The 20,351-nt window shown below is 37.7% G+C and overlaps 1 protein-coding gene across 1 annotated transcript in view; it reads left to right on the top strand.

Moving 5' to 3' along the window:
- The window catches only part of GLRA3 (glycine receptor alpha 3), a 278,112-nt gene that overhangs the window by 227,799 nt on the left and 29,962 nt on the right, over window positions 1-20,351 (top strand). Inside the window, exons 5-7 of the mRNA XM_040333579.1 lie at window positions 3,956-4,038; window positions 18,394-18,531; window positions 20,111-20,325. Of these exons, the coding sequence (XP_040189513.1) occupies window positions 3,956-4,038; window positions 18,394-18,531; window positions 20,111-20,325 (436 nt within the window). The remainder of the gene's footprint in view (window positions 1-3,955; window positions 4,039-18,393; window positions 18,532-20,110; window positions 20,326-20,351) is intronic.

Here is a 20,351-nt window from a genome sequence, read left to right as displayed (position 1 = left end):
CAAAATATTTCAGTTGTAAGTATACTGGCTTCTATGTGTGCGGTATGACTGGGCAGTGCTCAACATGCAATATTGATTCAGAACTCCACCATACTGTATTTTTATATAGAGCAATGTTGTCAACATTCTTACAAGTAGGGATGAATGAAATTGAGTGTCCTCAATACTCAGAAATTACATAAAAAATCAGGCAACATATTATTTTCCAAAATGCATTGGAACCAAAAGTGAAATTACGTAAAAAATGTTTAGTTATTTTTTTTTTTAACTTTAAAAGGCTTCAGAGGTTTTTTTTTACAGAAACAGACAGTGAAACAGTAATACAAAAATTTAAAGCAACATAAAAAACATACACAAAAAAAAGAAAAAAACACAAATACAAAGTACATTATTAAAATAAACTAGCCTAGGTATCTAACACCCCACCGACCTTTCTCATCCCTGGAAAAAAAATACAACTTGTACATAAAGGGAAAATGGATGTGCTGAGACATACTGAATGTATAAAGTAAATAAAATATCAATTTGTTTAGAGATTGGTAGAACTGACTGGTAAACTCAGATTAATCCCATAATTTTAGACCCTGTTAACAGATAATCTCACAATATGCGGCTGCTAATCTAAATTTGATGTTTTAATTTTTCTTTTATTTTGTTTATTGAACACAATAATATGTGACAAATGTACACAATGTACACAATGTTTCAATACATAATTAGAATAGCACATTTTTTCTTAAATCTAAGTACGGTAATAGTTAGAATTATTTATTACTGCTCAGTAATTTACAATCTAAATATATATTCATTTCGCCTTAACAAGAATCACCCACGGTCATTAAGATGACATCACTTCAAAACTGTGTCTTTAAAAATGAAATGTCAGGAGAAGCCCGTAGCTTTACAGTAACAGTGGAACATACGCATTCCATTTAGTTTGTCCTTTAGTATCACTAGCAATATTGCAATTCTACTGGAAGTAGACCTTAAATGTGGATGTTGATGTAATGCAAACTAATAGCAAGTGTACAAATGTTTAGTGAAAATGTCACTGGTCTAAATCTATTAATAATATTGAAAACACATAGACACGTTTGATGTGCATATGGATTATGGTGACAGTTACGAAAGTATATGATGATTTCATAAATAAAGAGAAAGTATACTGTATTTTCAGTGAGCACTTATTTTAATTATTTTTGCAGTGCAAAATGACAGGTTCACTTTAAATCTAGCCCTATCTGCTGCTTTTACTTACCTTCTCTTTGTATCATAATACCCAAAGAAGTCCTCCATGGAGATAGTAATCTTCACACCACACCGTATGTGCTCCTTATACCTCACCCCATAAGTATTGCACTCACCAGAACATCATGCCTCACACTATCGTGTTTTGCCAAACAAGCAATGAAACCCAACAGGGTAATGGATCCAACATAGCTGTCACAGCCTCCGTGATGGAAAACAGATGAAGTCATGAGAGGAGAAAAAAAGGAGAACTCCACTAGTGAAGTAGGTCTCAAACAATACAAAATGTACATGGAAACGAAAAGCAAAATAATTCTGCGCCGTCTACAACTGGTGCGCAGCTACAAAACCAATAGACAAGTGGAAAAAGAATTTATAAAACATGTAAATGTAGCGCTGAAGTGCAACCAATGATGGATACACTGGACTAAATTAAATATACATATGTGGTTGAGTATATGTGACAAAATATCTGTACAAATATAGTCTCTGTAAAATAAGGGAGTGGTAGTCCAATAAAACAATGAGTGATGGGTGCTCCCTTGATAACTATACAAATATAGTCTCTGTAGAAAAGAGGAGTGATAGTCCAATAAAACAATGAGTGATGGGTGCTCCCTTGATTCAATCGTGAAAAAGCCAAAGAAAGAGAGGAAGCCGTCACCAACTGAAGAGAGGCTTACTGGATAAATTGAACCCTGCGGAACATACATTCGTAAGGGTCAATCAGGCATATGCAAATCTGATAGGACCAATCAAATTCTGCAGCTCTCAAAACGACTTCCAAGGACTCCAGATGGTGGTGACCAAAATGGATGGTAAATGCGTATGTAGAATGACTCAACAGAGGTAAAAAAACAAGGTCAATCGGAGAGTAACTCTGCTCACGGGGGACAGAGATCAGTGCGGCACGCTCACATTGACAGATACTCTCTGATTATCGGTTCATCCGATGAAAACGGTCTGATGGATTTTTCCATCAGATATCCGATGAAGCTGACTTTCATCAGTCTTGCCTACACACCATCAGTTAAAAACCTGATCGTGTCCAACACGGTGACGTAAAACACAACGACGTGCAGAGAAAAATGAAGTTCAATGCTTTCGAGCATGCATCGACTTGATTCTGAGCATGCATGGATTTTTGACCGATGGATTTCCCCACAGACGATAATTTTTTTTTATAGATTTTTTAACAGAAAATTTTAAAACAGGTTCTATTTTTTTTCACCGATGGGAAAAAAAACGATGGGGCAAACACATGATCAGTCCATCGGACCGTTTTCATCAGATGAACCGATCGTGTGTACAGGGCATTACTCTCCGATTGGCCTTGTTTTTTTACCTCTGTTGAGTCATTCTACATAAGCATTTACCATCCATTTTGGTCACCACCATCTGGAGTCCTTGGAGGTCGTTTTGAGAGCTGCAGCATTTGATTGGTCCTATCAGATTTGCAAATGCCTGATTGACCCTTATGAACGTATGTTCCTCAGGGTTCAATTTATCCGGTAAGCCTCTCTTCAGTTGGTGACGGCTTCCTCTCTTTCTTTGGCTTTTTTACGATTGAATCAAGGGAGCACCCATCACTCATTGTTTTATTGGACTACCACTCCTCTTTTCTACAGAGACTATATTTGTATAGTTATCAAGGGAGCACCCATCACTCATTGTTTTATTGGACTATCACTCCTTTATTTTACAGAGACTATATTTGTATAGATATTCTGTCACATATACTCACCCACATATGTATATTTAATTTAGTCCAGTGTATCCATCATTGGTTACACTTCAGAGCTACAGTACATTTACATGTTTTGAATACAAAATTTATAAAAATACTCGATCATTGCACTTACATCAAATAAAACAAAACCAAGCATTGGATAAAATCCTAAAAATGACCAGCGATATGTCGAACTTTAGTTCAGTGAGATGTTACCTACTGGAGTTTTCTTGGTTTTGTTTTATTTGATGTAAGTGCAATGATTGAGGAGTTTGACTTCATGTGTTTTCCATCACGAAGGCTGTGACCGCTTTGTTGTATCCCTTACCCTGCTGGGTTTCATTGCTTGTTTGCCAAAACATGAGAGTGTGAGGCATGATGTTCTGGTGAGTGCAATACTTATGGGGAGAGGTATAAGGAGCACATACAGTGTGGTGTGAAGATCACTATCTCCATGGATGACTTATTTTTTGTATTATGATACACTTATTCAGTTATAAACTTTTTTTTGGACTGAGTTTTTTTCTTTTCTCTATTTGCCATGGATAAACTGTTGTATTATACTGCATGTTCATCCTTTAATAAGACTTTGTTACTTTAAAAAAGGCTGCTAATGAATCTAAATTATATATTCCTGCATCAGCCTACCGTCTCTATAGCTATGCCCAAGTACTGGGCAGTTCTGATTGGGCAAACCTCTTACACTTCTTTGCCCACCCATTGCTGTCTTATCATAGTAATGCACCAAAGGAACATGTGTAAGTTGCGACGTAATGGCCAAGCATCAATGCAATCAGAATGGCCCAAGTGCCTGTTAGATTTGTTTGTTTGTATAATTGACAATGCCACTTTGGGAATATTGCCCTTAGTGTTCATATTCAGCCTTTTCTAATACAATGACATTCTGGTCCTAGTTTTGTTTTAAAATATTAATTCTCTATTGTTAACACTTGTATGTGAATGTATTTATTTATTTAGATTGACACTTACATTGTCTTGTCCTATGGACCTGAAAAATTTCCCTATGGATGTGCAGACTTGTATTATGCAGTTGGAGAGCTGTAAGTAATAAGAAATGTAATTTTAATTCACATAACTGGCTTCTTGTATAATTAGGATGTCATTTGTTTCTATATTATTTCGTTTTTGAATTTCAGACATTTTGATCAAACATTGATTCATTAAAATTGTACATAAGTGATTTTTGCAAAACATATAGGGGCAGATCCACAAAGATCTGCTCCGGGGCAGCGTATCTGAGATACGCTACGCCACCGTAACTCACTTTTTTTGGTTTGAATCCTGAAGAATTTGCGCCGTAAGTTACGGCAGCGTAGTGTATCTCTCGCGGCGTAAGGGTGCGGAATTCAAATTGGGCAGGTAGGGGGCGTGTTTCATTTAAATGAAGCACGTCCCCGCGCCGAACGAACTGCACATGAGCCGTCCCTAAATTTCCCGCCGTGCATTGCGCTAAATGACGTCGCAAGGACGTCATTGTTTTGACGTGGACGTAAATTACGTCCATCCTGATTCACGGACGACTTACGCAAACGAAAAAAAAAATCAAAATAAACACGGGAACGACGGCCATACTTAACATAGAAGGTTTAACTATACGCCACCAAACAGCAGCTTTAACTATACGCCGAAAAAAGCCGACTAGAGATGACGTAAAAGAATTCGACGGCCGCTCGTACGTTTGTGGATCGTCGGAAATAGCTAATTTGCATACTCATCGCGGAAAACAAGGGGAACGCCACCCAGCGAACGCCGAAGAATTGCATCTTAGATCCGAAGGCGTATGAAGACGTACGCCTGTCGGATCTAACCCAGATGCCGTCGTATCTTGTTTTGAGGATTCAAAACAAAGATACGACACAGGAAATTTGAAAGTATCAGTAGATATGCCGGCGTACTCGCTTTGTGGATCTGCCCCATAGTGCTTTAAATTTACCAGACTCTTTAAGGCTGCCCCTTATCTCCTTTAATCCTTTAATCCTAATATTACCAATACAACAATTTATCTGCACCAAAAATCCTTCCTTGCTCTTTAGGGGAAGGAGTGTGGGTATCAGTTGCTTTCATGGATGACCTCTTGTTTTATATTTCTCAGCCAACCCAGATGATCACCCACCTCATCAATGGTTTCCATATTTTTGGATCACTCTCTAATCCTAAAACCAGTTATGATAAATCTATGGCCCTTGATGACTTGTTATCCCTTTCTATATTCAATCAGCATAAAAGCTCATTCACATTTTGTTGGTAACCCAGATCAATCATATTTTTGGGCATCCTCATCCCAGCCCAACCTAGTGATGTATTAACAATCAATAATCTAGTGATGTATTTGAAATAAATCTAAAATTATTTTAAACTTGTCCATATTTTGATGATTGATTCTCACATCCTTTTGCCTTTTGTGTTTAAAGAATTAATTATCTTATGTGTTTGGTCTGTATTTGTGGCTGGTCTTGTTCTCCATTCAAGTGTCACTTATCAGTTCCTAATTGATCAATTGATGAATCCATCCCTGCCCCATCTCCCTAAAAGATTGCATCTTATGGGGCAAGTCATAGTCAGGGTATTTTTGCACGTGTGTTAAGCAGTTGAACACAGCAGTAAGAAGATACAACAAGAAAACTATGCCCAATTCTGGAATGACTGCAAGTAAACCAACATTTTGTAAATCATCTCTTACAAGTCTAATTCCTACTAGTATCCTCTGTTCCCAAATTCTAATTATGTTTCCACTCTTCTCCACCTCATAGCTTACACCTATCACCCTCACTATTACCCTCTCCCTGCTATTGCACATATCACCTCCTTCAAATACTTAACTCACACGCTGACCCAAACACCAGAACAGTAAGGTATGTGCGCTAATATACATACTGCTCCCATCTTACTTTCCTCATCCTACTTCTCCTCTAGAGATAGTGCCCCTAATCTTGGCCCTCTGGTATCTCACTGCCACACCCCACAACGGGTACCCTCCTTCCTCTTGCAACAGCAATATTTTACTGAGTTTATGTTCTATCCCCCTGCTTCCAAAAGCCAATCCCCCTTCCCATGTGCCCAGTGCAATTCCCACTCTGTAACATGCTCACCTCTGTTTATGACCTTTTGCCTCGCATTTTGCCTTAACCTTCTTTCCATTACTGAAACATGGTTTCCAGAGTTTAACTCGGCCTCTTTTGCTGTCCTCTCCGATGGTGGCCTCCACTGGACTCAGATCCAGTGGACAGAAAGGAGGTGGAGTTGGTTTCTTTCTATCCCCACTGTACACCTTGCAAATACTTCCTACACCTCCCTCTCTACCCCTATCTTCCTTTGAGACTCCCTGTATTCATCAGTTTTCTCCAATTTTTCTAAGGATTTCAGTGTTCTATTGGCCTTCTGGACTGGTATGTCAAGCTTACATTATGACTTTTCTGCCTGGCTACCCTACTTTCTCTCCTCTTAACCTCCCTGGCGGTCTTCCCGAGACTGACACGGGGTTAGATTTTCTTGCTACTATCGGTAACCCCGTGTCAGTCACGGGCTTGCCTCGCTAGATCCACAGGCACTTTTTACTTACCTTGTCCCTGGATCCAGCGATGCCACCGCGCTGTGTGAGCGAGCGGGACCTCGCTCGATTCACATAGTGCCTCCGTGTGACGCCGATCTCCGTTCCCTGCGACGTTACGACGCACGGGGACGGAGAACGGCGCCAAATTCAAAAACGTAAACAAACACTATACACACAGTATACTGTAATCTTATAGATTACAGTACTGTATGTAAAAAAAACACACCCCCCCTGTCCCTAGTGGTCTGCCCAGTGTCCTGCATGTCATTTTATATAATAAAAACGTTTCTTTCTCCCTGCAAACTGTAGATTGTCCATAGCAACCAAAAGTGTCCCTTTATGTCAAAAATAGTTTTAGATCAGCTAAAAAACAGCGATAATAAATTATAATCACTTGCAGAATTGTGCGATAGCGATTTGTGGGGAAATTCGTCATAAAAAAATAAAAGTAATGACAGCGACAATTCTGCAACTGAGCAAATTTCAGTGATTTTGATTTGATTACATTATTGAATAATTTTTATTATAATTATATTATTATTTGTTATAATTATTTATAATTATTTATTATATTATAATTTATAATTTTGTTTTTAAAAAAATGTAATACACGGGATGCCTATTAGAATCTTGTTTGGTGAGATTTAAGTGAGTTATTTCTAAAAATTACAGACCTACAATATAAAACGCCAAATTTCCTTGCAAATAATGGTACCGCTTTTAGCATGTTTTTTCTGAAAGAATCATACCGCCAGGGAGGTTAAACACAGTGTCATTCCTGGTCAATTTAATGCTAACAGACTGGCTACATATTCCATTTTTTAACTTAACCTCATCTTTTGACCTAACACAATGGATACAGTTCTCCACTCACTCTGATGGTAGCACCTTTGTCCTTGTATTCTCCAATTTTTTCACTTCTTGCAACCTTACCAACACACTCTTTCCTCTCTATGATCACAATATCAACCATTTCAGTGTCCCTGTCTTCAACAACCTATCCGTTCAAGCAAAAAAACAATTACCCATAGAAACCTTCACCACTTTACCTTGTCTCTTCTCTATTCCGCTACTGAACTCCTCTATGATAAATGCACCCTTGTCCTGCCCTGACCTATCCACTTCTGTCTACACCAGTTCACTCTCATCGTCAATGGATGCTCTTGCTCCTCTCACTTGTAGAATCAGGCCTCAACCATTACAACCTTGGCAAACTGATGACACAAAAATTCACTGTGCACTGGGATGATTGCGGTGTAAAACCAAATTCTGCAATCCTCTACCCTAAATAAATTTGAATTACTAAAATACAAATTCCCCCCTTTATGCTGCCAAACAAGCCTACTTTGTAACTCTCATTAACCCTCCTAGCGGTATTCCCGAGTCTGACTCGGGGTAAGATTTTCATACCAAAAGCGGTAACCCTGAGTCAGACTCGGCTTGCCTCGCTGCAGCAGCAGACAAAGTTACTTACCTTGTCCCTGGATCCAGCGATGCCACCGCGCTGTGTGAGCGAGCGGGACCTCGCTCGATTCACACAGTGTCCTCCTGTGCCACCGATCTCCGTTCCCTGCGACATTACGATGCACGGGAGCGGAGAACGGCGCCAAATTCAAAAAAGTAAACAAACACATTACATACAGTATACTGTAATCTTATAGATTACAGTACTGTATGTAAAAAATACACACCCCCTTGTCCCTAGTGGTCTGCCCAGTGTCCTACATGTTCTTTTATATAATAAAAACTGTTCTTTCTGCCTGCAAACTGTAGATTGTCCATAGCAACCAAAAGTGTCCCTTTATGTCAAAAATGGTTTTAGAGCAGCTAGAAAACAGCGATAATAAATTATAATCACTTGCAGACAGCGACAATTCTGCAACTGAGCACATTTCAGTAATTTTGAGTTGATTACATTATTGAATAATTTGTATTATATTATTACTTGTTATAATTATTTATAATTATTTATTATATTATAATTTATAATTTTGTTTTTAAAAAAATGTCATACCCGGGATGCCTACTAGTCTCTTGTTTGGTCAGATTTAAGTGAGTTATTCCTAAGAATTACAGACCTACAGTATAAAACGCCAAATTTCCTTGCAAATAATGGTACTGCTTTCAGCACCTTTTTTCTGAAATAATCATACCGCCAGGGAGGTTAATATGCTGTCATACAATCTTTATTGGCTCTTTTTTACCGTTAACCCTCTACTTTGTCTACCACCACCTCCACCCAGTAACTCACCCACTGCTCAGGAGATTGCCAATCACTTCAAAAACAATATTTATGCAATTTATGGGAACATCTCCACTGCAAAGATATGATACCACTTAACATACCCTGTATGAAACCACATTAAATACTTTTCTCTTTTGACCTACTTACCACAGAAGAGGTTGACAAACGTTTCTCAGAAGCTGTCTTACCACCTGTCTGCTGGACCCTGTTCCCACACAACTACTTTGGTCATCCTCTTGCTCTATCCTATGCTTTCTCTCACTTACATCTTCAATCTCTCCATCTATACTGGAACCTCCTTCTCCACTCTAAAGCATGTACTGATCACCCCCATACCTGAAAATCTCTCACTGGACTCACCCACCTAAACATCTTAAAACCCACCTCCTTGCTCCTATTTACGCAGTTACTTTCTGAGCTCCTACCTCACTGACAACAACTTTCGTTTCCCCTTACAGTCTGGCTTTTGTCTCTACACTCCAAAGAAACTGCCTTACTGAAACTAAAGAAAAATTGACTAACTGCTAAATCCAATGGCCACTACTCCATACTCTTGCTACTAGGTCTTTCTGCGGCCTTTCATACTATTGACCATCCCATATTTCTCAAAAAACTCCACTCTTTTGGCCTCCAAGTCTCTGATCTTTCCTGGTTCTCCGACATATCATAACATTCCTTCGTTTTGCCTACAACTCTGTCTCCTCATCTCCAATTCCTCTTTCTGAAGGGATCCCCCAAGGTCCTGTCCTCTGACCCCTCCTTTTCTCCTTCTACTACACCTCTTCCCTTGGTCACTTGATAAACTCGCACAGCTTCCAGTACCATCTTTATTCTGATGACACCCAAATCTATTTCTCTACTTTTCACCTCACCCCTTCAGTTTCCTCTCGCATTGCTAACTTAATAACTGACATATCAGTTTGGATGTTACATCACTTCCTTAAACTCAATCTTTCCAAAATGGAACTAATAATATTCCCTCCTATCCATGCTCTCTCCCCTGACTCCTCCATCATGATCAATAATATAACTATCAGATGTTCCTTCTCTCAATCCAGGGTGCAAGGTGTAATTTGGGACTCTTGTCTGTCCTTTCATTCCCAATCCAATCACTGTACAAATCTTGTAGACTTCACCCCAATAACACCTTCAAAATATGTTAACTGATAAAAACACAGTACAGTACAGTAACTAATTTATTTCCTTATTATCTCTCGCCTTTACTATTGCAACTCCCTCCTCATAGGCCTATCCCCCCCTTCAGTCTATCTTGCATGCTGCCGCCAGACTCATCCACCCTGCCAACATCTTAGTGTCTGCCACCCCTTTCTGCCAATCCCTCCACTGGCTTTTGATTGCCCAATGAATACAATTCTAAATAAAAAAACAACATACAAAGCTATTTACAACTCTGCCACAAGCTAGATCACCAGTCTTGAATCAATATATTACCCAAATTGTCCTCTTCAGTACTCCCAAGACCTCCTGTTCTCTAGCTCTAACTCTAGACCACAATAGAGAGCAACTACAAATGACCACTTTTCTGGGCTCCATGACTCCTCTTAATAACAGTACATATTATCTCCAGATATTACAATGATCCTCTTGAGGTCCTTGGACTGCGAATCTTCATTCTCCTCTAGACTTGTAGTGGGCCTTGGAGATTTGAAGTAGATTTTGGTTGCTTGATACAGTGATTAGTATAATGACAATGTATATTATTAACACTGATCACTGTATTAGTGTCACTGGTTATGTCGGTTAGTCAGTTTCCCTCCATTAGTGTCAGATTGCCGACAACGCTATTGAAGTCCCATTATAAGTCTCTGATCGCCCTACGGATGGTACGCCCTACGGTGTACCAATACTTTTGGTAATAGAATGTACTTTAAATAAAGTTATTTAAAAAATTACACATGTAATCAAGATCTACTGTAACATATTGTTGTTGTTATTATCATCATTTTTAGCTCTACTAATATTTTTTAAAAGAGAATATGTTGACTTATAATAGTTTTCTAAATTTAAATAGTAATTTATTATTTTATAATAAAATATCTTGTAAAAGTACATGTAGTAGTTTAATTCAACTTTTATAACAGGAATTTTTTGTTACATCTTTAAAACCACTAGTTCAATGTGTCTTCAGAGGGAATAAATCCTTTCTGACACTTAATGGTAATTGGATAAATCCATGGCTCATCATGCTATCGTAGTTTGATTAATTATGGAAGTTAGATTAATAAGTTAACTTCATTCTGTCCCTTAATAATAAAGGCCAATTTAATTTATAAGCCAATCTAGTACAAAGAGTATATTAGTTTGTTAACTTCAGAAACTGAGGGACAGTCATAAAACGTACACATTAGACACATATTCTATACACAACCTTAATTATCCTGCATTATGTCTGTAAATTCCTAGATAACGAAATATAAATGTATTGTCCCCTTTATTAAACAGCCTTGCTTTGAAATATCCTGCTTTATGTTTTGGGTCTTCTGTTTGGGTGCTTTCACTGCACTTTCCATGGAATTCTAGCAAAAAAAAAAAAAAAGATTTTGAGTTACTAAAGGAGTGAAGGCTGTTCACCCACAAAGTGAAGTTTAGTAAATAAGCTGAACCTGCATTTACATTGAATACCCAGGCATTGACAAAGTTAATAGGATAATACAGCTTCACTTCATTTACTAAACTCAGTAACATTCACCTAATCTAAGTGAACAGTCTCTATACCTTTAGTAAATCAGCTTTATTTTTTTTTTCAGTAGGACTTGTTGACACAGTTGAGCTGTTTGAGAAAAGTTCTGCATGGAACCATTCAAGCACATTTATTGGGATCCTTCAATACCAAAGCAAAACAAAAAAAACACATGGAAACATGCAATAGAACAGCAGTATCAGCTTAGTGTCAACCAGTCCTAGCATAAAGCAAGGAGCTGATGTGAAAAGACCATTGTTAATATGTGTAGGGATTATATGTACTATGGAGAGCAGCTCTTTGTCGTAACAAAAGACAGAAAACATTTTGATTAGTTAAAGGTAGATGAATGGTAAAGTGTGCAAAATAGGTCAACTAAATACATCTTAATGTACATCTAAATACATCTTAAAGGGGTTGTAAAGGTTTGTTTTTTAATTTCTAAATAGGTTCCTTTAAGCTAGTGCATTGTTGGCTCACTTACCCTTTCCTTTGATTTCCCTTCTAAATGTTTTTTTTTTCTTTGTTTTCTTTGTCTGAATTTCTCACTTTCTGTTCCTCCTCAGTAAGCTGTTCAGTAAGCTGTTCTGGCTGACTAACCACTGCTCGGATGATGGTGGCAAGGTTACTGAGTAGAAACAGGAAGTGAGAACTTCAGACAAAGAAAAAAAACATTTAGAAGGGAAATCGACAGCAAATTTGACTCTACTTCTGGTGCTCTAGATAAAAGTATTAAGAGGAGTAAAAGAGAAATTATTCGAACATCAATTAGTAGACGTCTGGAGGATTTAACATCCTAGTATAAAAGACTTCACATACCATTCAACGATACACAAAATGTACTCCAGATTGGACTACATACTGATTTAACATAGCGCATTGTAGGTAGTAATGGAAAGAACAATAGAAATAGCCACAATATCAGACCACGCACCAGTGACAATGAAGCTAAAAGTAAAAAGGGAAATGATGGGAAGAGGAGCTTGGAGAATAAACGAAGATATAATTGAAGACCAAGAAGTAGAGAAGATAATAGAAACAGAAATTAACCAGTATTTCCTGACTAACGATATACCAGAATTGAGAAAAACAATTATCTGGGAAGCCCACAAGGCCGTTATAAGGGGCCAATTTGTAGCCATTGGAGCCAGAAAAAAGAAAGAAAGAGAAACTAATATGCGAAAAATCTTAAAAGAAATATATGATTTGGAACAAAGACATAAGAGAAATGCTGAAAAGGAGACCCACCCAGACTTAATACTAAAAAGGGAATCATTGAAAGACCTAATGGAACAGGAAACAAGAAGGGAGTTCAATAGAATCAGAAAGGATAGATACAAAGGAGGAAACAAGCCTGGAAAATATCACTAAACTATATCGATAAGATAAAGAACGGAAGAGGCGAGATGGTGAATAAAACAGCTGATATTGCAACAGCATTTCAAACATACTATAGTACATTATACGCAATCAGAAAGGAAGATACACATAAGGAGAAAGAGAAGCTGAAGGAAAAAATACAAGAATACTTAAAGAATGCGAAACTGACAAAAATACAAGAAGAACGTTTGACAGCCTTGGAAGCAAGGATTTCACAGGAAGAAATTATAAGAGCATTAAAAGAAACACCCACTGGGAAAAGCCCCGGACCAGATGGGTTTACCATCAAATATTATAAAAAAAATCATATCCAACTGATTCCGAAACGATGTGATTACTTTAACCAAATAGGAGAAGAAGAGGGAATGAGACATGAATCTTTATTGGCCTACATCACTATAATACCAACACCTGGGAAAGATAAAACATTATGCTCTAGTTACAGGCCTATAGCATTACTAAATACTGACACAAAATTATATGCAAAAATTCTAGCCACCCGACTAAAGGACCTAATGCCCGAGTGGGTAAACCCAGACCAGACCGGGTTTAAAACCCGGAAGAGAAGGCAGAGATAATAGTTTAAAAACTATATTACTATTGCAGGAAAACAAGAACGTAAAATCCCCAGTTCTACTCCTGTCAATAGATGCAGAGAAAGCATTCGACAGGGTAGACTGGGGATTTATGATGGAAACACTCCAACATCTGGGGATGGGACCTAAAATTAGACACTGGATGCAAAACCTGTATAGTAGACCAACGGCAATGGTCAAGGTTAATGGTAAATTGTAATCTCCCTTTGAAATGTATAATGAGACCAGACAAGGGTGCCCGCTCTCACCACTTCTATACATATTAACGCTGGAACCTTTTCTGGCAACTCTCCGAAATAATCCTAAAATAGAGGGGGCGAGAATAGGCGAAGAAGAACACAAGATAGTGGCATACGCCGATGATATTTTAATGTACATAACTAACCCAAGTGAGACCTTGCCGAACATAGCCAAGGAAATAAAAAAGTACGGAGAACTTTCGAATTTTAAAATAAATCACATAAAAACAGAAATTCTAAATATAGGAGTGGAGAAAAAAGAAGAACTTGCTTTGCAAAAACAATACTCATACACGTGGGTGAGAGGAGAGTTAACTTATCTGGGGGTTAAGTTGACATCTACAGTAGACGGTCTGTATCTTGCCAATTTTATCCCTTTGTTAAACGAGATATAAACAGACTTAAAAAAGAATACAACAAGAGCCCTTTCATGGTTGGGAAGGATAAATGCTTTTAAGATGATCACCCTCCCAAAAATAACATATAAATTCCAGATGTTACCCATAGTTATCCCTCAGAGTTTCTTCAAAACTATCAAAACAATGTTGATAAAATATATATGGGGAAACAAAAAAGCAAGAGTAAATTTTGGAACATTAGCAAGAGAAAAAAAAACACGGAGGATTAGCAGCACCGGATATAAAGAGATATTATAAGGCCACGATTGAAGAAAGAGAGAGATTGAAAAAAAATGGATTCGAATGGAAAATATCATAAGTAAAACAGCACTTCACAAAAATGTATGGATACCACAAAAGTACAGAGTGTTGGATGTAGACACCCACGGACTAACTAAGAATGTTTTTAAAGTTTGGGATTTGATACACAAACAGAATAAATGGATTTACAATTCACCTTTAATATCACTCACCAAAACTAATTTTTTTCTACCGGGGAAAGAGACACGGTTGGGAAATAAAATGGGGGCTGCACAAATAAAGGACATTACAGAACAGGGCAAGATAAAAACACGTTTGGAGATAAAAGAGAAAAACAGGTGGGATATCAACTATTGGGAATATCTACAACTAAAACATCTGATAAATTTAATACCCACTCCACTAGAAAAACTGTGCTCCATGCAAACCCCAGTAAAGCATGTGATATCAAGAGTATATCAAATCCTGACAGAATCAGAGTTACAAGGAAAACCTTATTTTATAGTGAAATGGGAAACAGAAATAAGTAAGAAATTTGAAGATCAACAAGTTGAAAGAATAATAGCATCCGCAACCGATATGAATACAATTGAAATGAACTATAAATGTATCTCAAGATGGCATAGGACACCCGAAATGATCAATACATTTAATAAAGATAAATCCCCACTGTGCTGGAGAGAATGTGGACAAATTGGAACAACAACACATATATGGTGGGATTGTCCAAAGATAAAGGAATATTGGCATGAAATTCGGGAATTAGTAGAAGTAATAACTGGAGACAAAATAGGTAACAGCATACAAGCCAGTGTGTTCCACGAACCCAAAGATCCAAATATAAGATATAGGAAAACATTAATCCCACCATTAATAAATGCCGCATAAGGATTAATACCAAAAAATTGGTTAAATAAAAATAAACCAGACATAAAAGAATGGTTTGAAAGAGTGGAAAACTATAACAGAATGGAATATATTTGCAGTTGTGATGGGGGTCAAGTTAACAAATACAACCGAAAATGGAGACAGTGCAAAGACTTATAATCATCGGAGGAATATTTGGGGAAAATACTAGAGGTATAGAGAGGCAGGAACAAACCATCAGGGGATTGGGGAGGGAGGGGGAGGAAGAAGATGAATGGGGGAAAAGAGGGGGGGAGGGGGGAAGAAGGGGGGAAGAAAAAAAAGGAATAAATGAAGCAAAAGATAAATATATAAAATAATATATAACCACAAATGATGCGAAACTGAAGTAGAGACAATATATATGATTAAATGAAATCATGAGCAAGTGTCTTGCTATGGTTGACGTGGTAAATAAATAAAAATAAAAAAAAATAGAAGGGAAATCGAAGGAAAAGGTAAATGAACCAACAATGCACTAGCTTAACCACTTCAATACCGCACACCGTCATATGACGTCCACAAAGGGGATCTCTTATCCCAGGTGGACGTCATATGACGTCCTGTACTTTGTGCGGTGATATCTGAATGATGCCTGCACCTAGAGGCATCATTCAGATATAATTTTGTTCCGGCGGCGATCCTGCGCACCATAAGAATGATCATAGCGGCGGTTCCACTGCTTGATCGTTTTTATAGGTGGTGGGAGGGGACATCCCCCCTCCTGCCGCCATCCGGTGCTTCTCCGGGCTCTACCGTGCCATCGGGGGCCCAGAGAGATGATCGGCGTGCGCCGGATGGGAAGCATAGAGATGACCAGTCATCTCTATGACCGCTGGAGGCCCGGGCGCGATGTGATGACATCACGCCCGGGTACTCGTAAGTAAACAAACCGCAATTGCGACTAGTAGAATGAGATCTGTGAATTTTTTTTCACGATCTCATGCTTTCCAGCCTGGAGGAGAGATGTGGGGTCTTATTGACCCTGCATCTCTCCTTAAAGAGGACCTGTCATACACTATTCCTATTACAAGGGATGTTTACATTCCTTGTAATAGGATTAAAAGCGATCAGTAAAAAAAGTGTAAAATAAATATAAATAAGTAAAAAATATTTTTTTTAAATTAAAACGCCCCTGTCCCGGTAGCTCGTGCTCAGAAGTGAACGCACACATAAGTCCCGCCCACGTATGTAAACGTCGTTCAAACCACACATGTGAGGTGTCGCCACGTGCGTTAGAGCATGTGCAACAATTCTAGCACTATAACTCCTCTGTAACTCTAAACTGGTAACCTGTAAAAATGTTAAAGCGTCGCCTATGGATATTTTTAAGTAACAAAGTTTGGCGCCATTCCATGACTGTGCGCAATTTTAAAGCATGACATATTAGGTATCTATTTACTCGGCGTAACATCATCTTTCATATTTTACAAAAAAATTGGGCTAACTTTATTGTTTTGTTGTTTTTAATTCATGAAACCATTTTTTTCCCAAAAAAATGATTGCGCAAATATGGTGCAAGATAAAAAGTTGCAATGACCGCCATTTTATTCCCTAGGGTGTCTGCTAAAAAAACATATATAATGTTTTGGGGTTCTGAGTAATTTTCTAGCAAAAGAATGATGATTTGTACATGTAGGAGAGAAGTGGCAGAATAGGCCCGGTATGGAGGTGGGTATTAAAGCCCTGTATTGAAGTGGTTAAAGGAACCTATTTAGAAAATAAAAAATTAACCTTTACAACCCCTTTAAGCTCAGTTCTCACCCATAAATTTAAAACCTCACACCAGCCAAAATGTTTATTTTAGTTTGGATGGAGATTAAAATGTTAGGCTGTGTACACACGATCGGTCAAAACCGCTGAAAACAGACTGAAGGACCGTTTCATCGGTCCAAACCGATCGTGTGTATTCCCCATCGGTCAGTTATCCTTCAGTCAAAAAAAAGAGAACTTGCTTTAAAATTTAACCGATGGACTGATAACCGATAGGTCAAAACCGATGGTTAGTATGCAAAAGCATCGGTTAAAAACCCGCGCAAGCTCAGAATCAAGTCGACGCATGCTTGGAAGCATTGAACTTCGTTTTTTTCAGCACGTCGTTGTGTTTTACGTCACCGCGTTCTGACACGATCGGTTCATTAACCTATGGTGTGTAGGCACATCAGACCACCAGTCAGCTTCATCGGTTAACCAAAGAGAACGGTCCTTTGGACCGTTCTCATCGGATGGACTGATCGTGTGTAGGCGGCCTTAGAGATTCTGCCAGTTATTATTGCTATATGTGTCCATGTTGGGTTTATTTCCCCTCACTTCCTATGCAAGACTCTCCAATGGAAACATAGACCGAAATACATTTTTAGTAGAGTTAGGAAGTGTTTAAACTCCTGAAAATGTTGTATTGTTGTCTGAACTTTCCTGTCCTAGTGACAACCACAACTCCCACCTCACATTTATTTATGAAACAGGAAGCAAAAGAGAGTTCCCTAAAAGGGTCACAGAAAGAAGTAAACATATTTTAGACCTCTCTGTTAAAAAAAATTGATAGAGTAAAAGCTTTTGATATATTACATTTTCAAAAATAAATTGATACAACATAGAATAGTATTATTGTAATTTAGTAAAGTTGTTTAATATCAAGTTTTAACACAGAAACCTGTATAATTAAATGTGTATCTTAAATGATCACATTCACTTTGGTGGAACAGATTTTGACATAGCAGTTGTTTCTTGTCAGATTAATGTCTTTGATTTTGGGATGTTTCTTCTGGCAATAGTTGACATGCTTCAAATGATAATCAGTATTACCCACAGCTGTTTTCAATTGAATACACACCATACTATTGAATATCAAAGTAATTTCTATGAAGTCATGTACATAATTCTGAGACATTGTCCAAGGAACCTGAAAATCTGTCACAGTCAGATAACACTCCACTATCATTATTAATAAGACTAAACTTGTTTTCTATTTGAATGCATTTATGAAGTCGAACTAATAAACATCTATGAGGGATTTACTTTCAATGTAGATGGTATCATTTACTGTTATTGTTTAATTTATCTTTGTAGAACCATGTTATTACATGCTTATCTCTAAGTGATGATTTTGTGTCTTCCAGTTGGGTACACAATGAATGATCTAATTTTTGAGTGGCAAGAAAATGCACCTGTGCAGCTTGCTGATGGGCTTACTCTTCCGCAGTTTGTTCTAAAAGAAGAGAAAGATTTACGTTATTGTACTAAGCATTATAACACAGGTATGCAAAGCATTTATTTTTACAGGTTATCAGGTACAGATGTTCCTTGACATAAGTTAATGTTACATTCACTAAGATGTTACATGAACAGATACTTACGCAACCTGGGCTACATCCAGTACCCAGCTAGCATGGCTTGCTGAACAGATTATACTGCCCAGAGCAGGATTTTAAAGTCATTCTTTCTGACATATTAAAAAAAAAATATGTGTATATGCTGTTGCTTCAGTGTGCCACAAAAAGCAAGGAAAACAGATCCAAAATATTTATTATGCACATGCAATGATTGTGGAGACACGGATAATAGTGACTGGGTACACTGTGGATAATTTCCTAACAAAGGGGTTTTGTGGGCAGTCCATGCTCAAAAGTCTGAAAATTCACCAACAAAATGGTGGCATACCTTAAATTAAAATAAGATTTTCTGTAATGTTTTTCAGGCTGTCTTTAATTGGTTAGTTATGTTGCATTCACTTTTCTTTAGGAACCATATAGTATGAAATTCAAACTGATAATATTATAGAAAACCTGATACTAAAAAAAGACCAAAGCCCCATAGCAACATTTCACGTGGTCTCCAAGGACCTCTTTTTGTGGCACTTGGCTGTATTAAGTGGTCAAATAGTGTAATTAATCTTAAAGTGTGTGCCTGGGCAAACCATTTTTGTTTGCTTTGGATGGAATGGGGAACAAGTAGAACCACTGTCAGGTTTTTACTTCTATTTGTAGCCCTGTTAGGGAGATTTCCTCCCCAAGTCCTGCCCTGCTATTAAAGTTTTACCAGACATTAAGGGAGGAGAATACTTCAACAACAGTATAGACAGAAGTAAAAATGCTTTTTTTTTTTACTAGACTTATTTTCACCAGGTGATCATATTGGTAGTACATGTCTTGTCCTATTGTGGCTCCTCTATCTATGGATGAGCAATAGAGACCCTCCTGGACAGCAGGATTGCCTGGAGATGGGTAGTGTCAGTTGGACTAGTAAATTTATCTGGACTTTACATAAGTTACTAACAAATTAAAGCCTATTTTTTTATTTTGTGATAAAGGTAGACAGAAAATTATAGAAAGCTGACCATTATAAGACATTGTCATTATTGCTAGACAGCTTTTTATGTCAAACAGAAAATTAAAAATAACAGATTAAAATTGACAAAAAAGAGAACTTATGAAACCACCATGGAGGAATGTATAGGCAATAATATATTGAATGCTGTTCTTGGGTTTAGATACGCTTTACTGATCACCTTCGCTAAATGTGCAAAAAGTCCACATTCATATGAATTCACAGCACAGACATGCCATCTGTCTTCATGTTATTTCTCCCTGGTCTTGATAAGACAGAGAGAAACAGATAGAGCGAGTGCAGCCCAAATCACTTTGTCAGACTAGGAGGCCAATTTTATGATTTAGTAAAGTCAATCACAGAGATGAGCTCTATGGAGAAATTATTTCTAACAGATAGTCTTTTACCATTACTGATATTTTAAATGGATATTCTATATTTTTTTTTTAATGGGTATTCTAAATGTAATTTTTTTCCTTTTTCATTTTTCTAATTCTTATCTTAACCAAGGAAAGTTTACATGCATTGAAGTTCGATTCCATCTAGAGAGGCAGATGGGGTATTACCTGATTCAGATGTACATTCCCAGTCTTTTGATTGTTATTTTATCGTGGGTATCCTTTTGGATCAATATGGATGCTGCTCCAGCTAGAGTTGCTCTTGGTATAACAACAGTGCTTACTATGACAACACAGAGCTCTGGATCCCGAGCCTCCCTTCCAAAGGTAAGCAAGTCAGTCTAAGGTATACA

Source organism: Rana temporaria, chromosome 1 (assembly GCF_905171775.1).
Source record: "Rana temporaria chromosome 1, aRanTem1.1, whole genome shotgun sequence".
Lineage (NCBI taxonomy): Eukaryota > Metazoa > Chordata > Amphibia > Anura > Ranidae > Rana > Rana temporaria.
This window is presented reverse-complemented; position numbering and strand designations above follow the sequence as displayed.